The sequence below is a fragment of the Hordeum vulgare genome, chromosome 7H (assembly GCF_904849725.1).
Source record: "Hordeum vulgare subsp. vulgare chromosome 7H, MorexV3_pseudomolecules_assembly, whole genome shotgun sequence".
NCBI classification, from domain to species: domain Eukaryota; kingdom Viridiplantae; phylum Streptophyta; class Magnoliopsida; order Poales; family Poaceae; genus Hordeum; species Hordeum vulgare.
In genome coordinates, this window is record NC_058524.1 from 335,128,429 (window position 1) to 335,135,313 (window position 6,885).

General features: G+C 45.4%; 1 protein-coding gene across 1 annotated transcript; it reads left to right on the forward strand.

The window, feature by feature from the left end:
• The first annotated feature begins 999 nt into the window (after positions 1 to 999).
• LOC123408844 (cytochrome P450 89A2-like) lies at positions 1,000 to 6,295 on the forward strand. The gene is made up of 10 exons (XM_045101886.1): positions 1,000 to 1,225; positions 1,429 to 2,504; positions 3,014 to 3,281; positions 3,389 to 3,447; positions 3,989 to 4,114; positions 4,626 to 4,906; positions 5,008 to 5,072; positions 5,159 to 5,283; positions 5,394 to 5,464; positions 5,964 to 6,295. The coding sequence occupies exons 1-3, from the start codon at positions 1,000 to 1,002 to the stop codon at positions 3,062 to 3,064; spliced, it is 1,353 nt and encodes a 450-aa protein (XP_044957821.1). The 3' UTR covers positions 3,065 to 3,281; positions 3,389 to 3,447; positions 3,989 to 4,114; positions 4,626 to 4,906; positions 5,008 to 5,072; positions 5,159 to 5,283; positions 5,394 to 5,464; positions 5,964 to 6,295.
• Positions 6,296 to 6,885: the final 590 nt, after the last annotated feature.

Consider the following 6,885-nt stretch of genomic DNA (forward strand, 5'->3'; position numbering starts at 1 on the left):
ATCGGGGGACTTGAGGGCCAAGGCAGGAGAGCCACAGGGGGCCCACAAGCCCTGTAGCGGCCACCAGGGGGCGGCGGCTACCAGGCTTGTGGCCTCCCTGGCGCTCCCCTGCCCTAGCTCTTTCGCCTACATATTTCCTAAAATCCAGAAAAAAAATCAGGGCATCCACGAAAACACTTTTCCGCCGCCGCAAGCTTCCGTTTCCGCGAGATCTCATCTGGAGACCCTTCCCGGTGCCCTACCGGAGGGGACTTTGGAGTTGGAGGGCTTCTACATCAACATCATCGCCTCTCCAATGACTTGTGAGTAGTCCACTTTAGACTTACGGGTCCGTAGTCAGTAGCTAGATGGCTTCTTCTCTCTCTTGGATCTTCAACACAAAGTTCTCCATGATCTTCATGGAGATCTATCCGATGTAATCCTCTTTGGCGGTGTGTTTGTCGAGATCCGATGAATTGTGGATTCGTGATCAGATTATCTATGAATTATATTTGAGTCTTTGCTGATTTATTATATGCATGATTTGATATCCTTGTAAGTCTCTCCGAGTCTTGGGTTTTGTTTGGCCAACTAGATCTATGATTTTTGCAATGGGAGAAGTGTTTGGTTTTGAGTTCATACCGTATGGTGACCTTTCCCAGTGACAGAAGAGGTAGCAAGGCACACATCGTGTTGTTGCCATCAAGGATAACAAGATCGGCTTTTATCGTAGATATGAGATTGTCCATCTACATCATGTCATCTTGCTTAAGGTGTTACTCTGTTCTCATGAACTTAATACACTAGATGCATGCTAGATAGCGGTCGACGTGTGGAGTAATGTCTACTATTAAAGGGGGATCTGCCGTCGTGATGGTTCGACCTCCAGCAATCCCCCTCCTACGCTAAAAGTCGTCCCGCACGTCCTCCCACCGATTTCTCCAACCCTCCAAAAACCAAAGGGTTCAACCAAAAAAACCAGTGTTGCACCGTCTCAACGCCTCACCAACGACGCTCGCGATGGCAGGCAGGCAGGCGGAGGCTCTCACTTCCTCCATCTCCATCCCCTCGAGACGTAAAATCGTCAACCACCCATCCGGGCCATGGACACCAACTCGCGCCCCACCCAGGAGTCGGATCCCGTGGCCGGCGGCCATGGACCCCAACTCGCGCCCCTCCCACGGGTCGGATCCCGCGACTGGCGGCAGCGGCGGCGGCGCTGACCCGACCGAGCCGCCGGCGACTGGTGCGCGCAGCTCCTGTCCGAGGCGCGCGACAAGATCATCAATAAAATGTACGTATGCAGACCCTAATCGGTTCGGCTGGATCGGATTCGCTTTCCCCTCCCCTCCCCTCGCTCTAATCTAATCGTATTAGTTCGATCCATTTTGTCACGGGTTCGAGGAATTTCCCGGTCAATTTTATCGTTGATCCGTCCGATGTAGCTTTGATCTGGCCATATCCGTACACTCCGGCAGTCCATCTTCCACCTTGCGCCGCTCCTCCGTGACCTGCACGCGTGCTACGACCCCATCATCTCCACCCGCCTCTTCTGCGCCCTCGTCTTCGTCTGCGACCGCCGCCTCGCCCACCGCATCCTCGTCCAGGGCGACTCCACCTTCGCCGACCGGCCGCGACTCTTCGAGCCCGGGCTCCTCTTCACGTCTGGCTCCCGCAACATCAGCGCTGCGCCCTACAGGCCTTACTGGCGCCTCGTCCGCGGCAACCTCGCTTCCGAGGCGCTGCACCCGGCCTGCGTCAGCCAGTTCGCGCCCATGAGGCGCCGGATGCGCGACACGCTCGTCCGCGACCTCCGCGTGCGCGTCGGTGCCGAAGACCGCGTAGAGGTGAGGACGCTGTTCCAAAACGCCATGTTCGACCTGCTGTTGTACATGAGCCTCGGTGCCACGCTCTCCCCGGAGGTGCTCGACGAGATGCAGGACATGCAGCTGTGGGTCGTCCGCACCATCACCGGCTTCCCCATCTCCTCCTTCTTCCCGACGCTCACCAAGAGGCTCTTCTGCAAGCGATGGGAGGCGCACCTTGCCGTCCGCCGGAGGCAGGATGAGATATTGCTCCCGCTGATCGAAGCAAGGCGCTCTGTTTCCATGCCCCGCGGCGCCGATGACCCGCCATGCTACGCCGACTCGCTTCTTGCGCTCCGTGTGGCGGACGAAGGCGACCGCCCACTCACGGACTCTGAGCTCGTCAGCCTCTGCTCCGAGTTCTTGAGCGGTGGCACGGACAGCACAGTGACCTTGCTGGAGTGGATCATGGCGGAGCTGGTGAACCATCCAGACAAGCAGGCCAAGGTCTACGAGGAGGTCAGGAGCAAGCCGGAGCTCAGCGAAGGCGACCTGCAGGGGATGTCGTACCTGAAGGTCGTCGTCCTCGAGGGGCTGCGGCTCCACCCACCGGCCCACTTCCTCCTCCCTCATGGCATACAGAGCGACACGGAGGTCGGCGGCTACAGGTTTCCCAAGGGCGCGGAGGTCAACTTCCTGATCACCGAGTTCGGGCGCTTGGTGAGTTTGCTCCAATATCGATTATGCATATAGTTTGGTATAAGTTTTTCTCTTCCTTTCTCCGATTGGCCTCTGTGCAGCTGTGGATGGGTGGGTGCAGAGGGGGCGGTGGAGGTGTACTGTTGTCGATTTTGTTCTTGCCAAAATTGTGTTTCACTTACAGGTGAACCTCTCGATTTGTTCCGGCGTATTAATTTCCACATGCGTACAAGTGTGTGATCCGTCAGTTTTCTCTCTACTATTCTCTGAGTCTCCGAGTGTTCCAGAATTTTGGTGACCCAGGTGGTTCACCTTTTTTTCTTTTGGATTTGTTTTTCAGTTCTACATTGTATAACTCCTGTTCTTTGGAATGTATCTTATGATGAGTTTGTATTGGTGTCAGGAGTTGGTTGTACCAACCTACTAAATTTGGCACCAGTTCCTGTCAAACCTGTTAATCAGGTGGATTATAATGTAGAAGGATGCATGCCGATCAAGTTTTCTCTTTGATACATGTTTTGTATATGCAGAAGATGCTGTTGTGCGCCGCTCTGATTGATGTTTTGGTGGATGGTGGTTAGAGTCGACGAATCTGCAGCCCACTCCATTGGGCGGCACCGTCAAGATGCTGCCAGCATGTTGCCATTGCTGAACCCAATCCTAGATAGATTCGTGACTTTCACGTGGACATAGCTGCAAGACGGCCGAGGAGAGGCTGCATCGCCGCTCGTGGCGACGGTCGCGTGTTCTCTGGTGATGGGGACGATTGTCAGCTAGTTTAGTGCAACAACCTATTATGTACTCCCTTCGTTTCAAAATAAGTGATTCAAAAATAACTCATTGTTTCCATGGTGCTTTTGTGTAGAAGAAAATCGATGCTCACTTGGGTTAATTTGCATGTCTAGGTATGCAGAGGAAGAACTTAACAATCACACATGTAAGCTAACATTGATCAATTATTAAGGTTAGTTTTTCTATTGCATTACTAATTGCTAAATATTTATGCAGATGCCTATCACTTTGTTATACACGACTTCACGCTTTGAATTTATGGGTGACAATATTCGCCCATGTCCCTCTCTGTCTACATATTGCCACTGCTACATTATGTGGTGCATGCAGTTTGAATTTACTCTCTCGTTCTTAAATATAAGTCCTTTTAAAAAATATTAACGATTAAATATGGAGCAAATGAGTGAATTTACATTTTAATATATTTCTATATACATCTATATAAAGGTTGTAGTGGAGTCTCTAAACATATTTATATTTAGAAAAGGAGGGGGTACTTTTATACATACACATAAATTACTAATGCTATTATTTTTTGTTTTTCCTTGCGATGTACATGCCCATACTACATGCCTTGAGGCATCATCATACCCTCATTAATATGCAATTTTTTTTTCAAATTTTGGTTCTTTTTTGCCTACAATATGTATTTTTTTGGGTGTATATCTTAGATTTTAGGAAAAGATCATTTGACCGATTTCTTCCCCATGCAGGTTGAACACTTATGCTCCCACTGCAAGGCATAAACATATTTTCTATGTGATTAGTGTGGCTTTTTTCCTCTCCTTCCATGGCAACGCACAGGCGCTAAGATAATTCCGATGAGTTATCCCTATGAAGTATGCATCAGTGTGTCCAACTATCCATGTCACAATCATAATGTAACTTGTCATTCAAAGTCTGGATTTTAATTATAGCATGTAAATATTGGGTTTATAGATAGAGATAAAGTAAAGCTCCCTGCCTGTGGGTAGATAGCGTGCAAATTACTTGTGCTCTCAGTGTCCTGTGAACCCTTAATATACGTGGTTATAATCCTTCGGGTAGTGTCAACACTATGCTAAACATGCTCCTTACAAGATTTCTAGGATGGGTCGACATCTTATTTCTTTAATATAATATTTTGATCGTTTACTTAGTTTCTGGATATAATATTTCTTTATATTCTGTAATATAATGTTTACTTAGTTTCTGGATAGATTAAAGTGTATGTTGTGCCCATAAAGTGGTTGAGGAATTGCTCTTGTACACCTCAATTTTCTTTCTGCTAAATCCTGAATGATCGTTTTTCAGTATTTTGATGCAATCATATCTCAACTACATGATGACACACTACTGACTTATATATAGGATCTCGAGCCCGCCATGGTAGGACAACTTTGACCATGGAGCGGAGCCCAGCGAGCGGGGTCCGGCACGTGCGGCAAGTGATTTTTTGTTCTTATTGACGACTTGTTCCTGCACATACATCCGGAGAAAGCAGATGTATATGATGCTGACTTTGAGAGGCTGAACTGAACAACGTAAAAAAAGAGGCTGAACTGAATTTGGTTGATATGAAAGGATTAACAGCGGATCCACGGGCCACCATGGTGGTGGTGGTCCGTGATATTTCAAGATCAAACGGTGAGGTAATATCGTGTAGTTGTGCTCAGTACTTTTGGTTTGTCTGCTGAAGGATTTATATGATTACAACATCTACCTTATAGACACACTTGTTTTTTTCTTCTAGGCGAGCTCAGTTTGCACAGTCCTCCCCAATGAGCATTTCCGAGCCTGGACATAAGTAAATTTCTGGTTGGTGTATTTTCTACCTGTTCTAGCGACCATTGTGCGCAATTTAAACTAGCACGCCTGATTATGTTCTGTGGGTGTGCCCTCAGCTTGCATGTATCCTGTTAGATACAAACAACCTTTCCAAGATGTGCTCAGAAAAAGATTCAGAAGCAGTGTGATCGCCTCTTGTTCGGTAGCTCTGAACATAAGACACACTAATTATTTCAAAAATGTAATGTACTACTCTTCATTTGACACCGATTTACAAACATAACATGTATGGAGAAGTTGCAACATCTTTTAGTAATAACTGTTGGTAACTTTGACATTTCTTTGGACCAGTGATGCTTACTCACAATGATCATTCTTTGTCGAGTTCCTGAAGAACACCTATAGAAAGTCATCCATGGATGGTAAGTTTTCTCCATAATATCTTCACATGGTTCCTCGCCTATTTTTAGGAAAATCTTTGCTTCAGTTACTATATATTTATCCGTGTCAAACATAAATTTGCAATATGCTCATTAAATTATGCAAGTACTTCCTATTCATTACTAATTCATAAAACGTTATTATAACACTTATATATATGTTGTATATATAATGTTTTGTTAATTATGAAATCTGCACTTGGTAGTACTTATGAAGGTGAATTTGTGATCACAAGTCATTGTTGTCAAGGTAGCAAGCACAATCATTGGGTCTCTTGTAGTTGTAGAGATCGACTATAGTATTGCTTGGTACATGGTTTCTTCATGAGGGAAAAAATGAAACATGGTGCTAAGAAATATCGTACTAGAAAACATGACGATTTCTAGGATGCCACATTATCAAAACATTGTAATGTACTATTTTCTATTCTAGACCACACAGGAAATCAATTGTAATTTTGTTTACTCCGCTGTCCACCAGCACCTGACCGCTCCACCCACCGCCTTTACTACCTGCACGCACACATGAGTCACCACGCACTGCCTTCAGAATGTGCTTTCAAGAAGGGAAGTTGCTGAACAAAATGGAAGACGACGGGCACGGTGCGGTGCACCTCTGCGCCTCTTCGAGAGAGGATATGGTGGCGGGCGCGTAGTCCAGCTGTTGGAGCAATGGTTCCCTATAAGAGGGAAATTTCCGTATGGTTATTTTGGTGGGTTCAAACTATAACATTGTAGATTGATCAGGTTATGCAAACATTAAAGTCCTAATGAATAAACTCTATCTTCAAATAGAAGCATATTGTTTTGCCACATGATTGCCGCAAAAAATCGGTTAGTATATGTAGAAGGAAAGTAACATAATATTCCAAAGAACTTTGAAGATAATTCTTTACTTATTTCTGATATCTGCTTCACGTCGACCGAGCATAGGAGTGTCAACTGTCAAAACAAAAGGTGCATGTCAGTACCTCCAAAAGGAAAAAATTCAATAAAATTGTTCTTTCATGATGCTAATCATTTTCATACAAACTACTATGGTTTGCTTGTCCTTTAGGTTTTGCATGGTGTCTATTCCAGAACTTCTATGGAATAATGAACATTATTAAATTCCTACTATTTTGATACGATTTTGAAGCTTTAATTGTTGAATTCCTTTAGGTTAAGCTCGAGATGAAACTTTTGGCGGAGATATAGTTTTGATATACAACTTTACTTGGCTTTTAATCCATGTGGTAATGTCATTAGCGTACATGATAGTTTACGCATACTATACATTGTTCTCTCACAACAATTGATTAGTTTCTAAGTACTAATCTTCTTTTGGTTCACGTACATAATTGTGTGATGATGGAGGATGGAGCTGTCCTTCGAAGAATTGTGTAATGAACTAAAAAGTAGAA

Bases quoted from the DNA above. Each gene is read 5' to 3' on its own strand.
- LOC123408844 (XM_045101886.1), top strand. From the start codon at position 1,000: ATGGCAGGCAGGCAGGCGGAGGCTCTCACTTCCTCCATCTCCATCCCC. The intron at 1,226-1,428 runs GTGCGCGCAGCT...CGATGTAGCTTT, and splicing joins GACCGAGCCGCCGGCGACTG to GATCTGGCCATATCCGTACA. The intron at 2,505-3,013 runs GTGAGTTTGCTC...TTGTATATGCAG, and splicing joins TCACCGAGTTCGGGCGCTTG to AAGATGCTGTTGTGCGCCGC.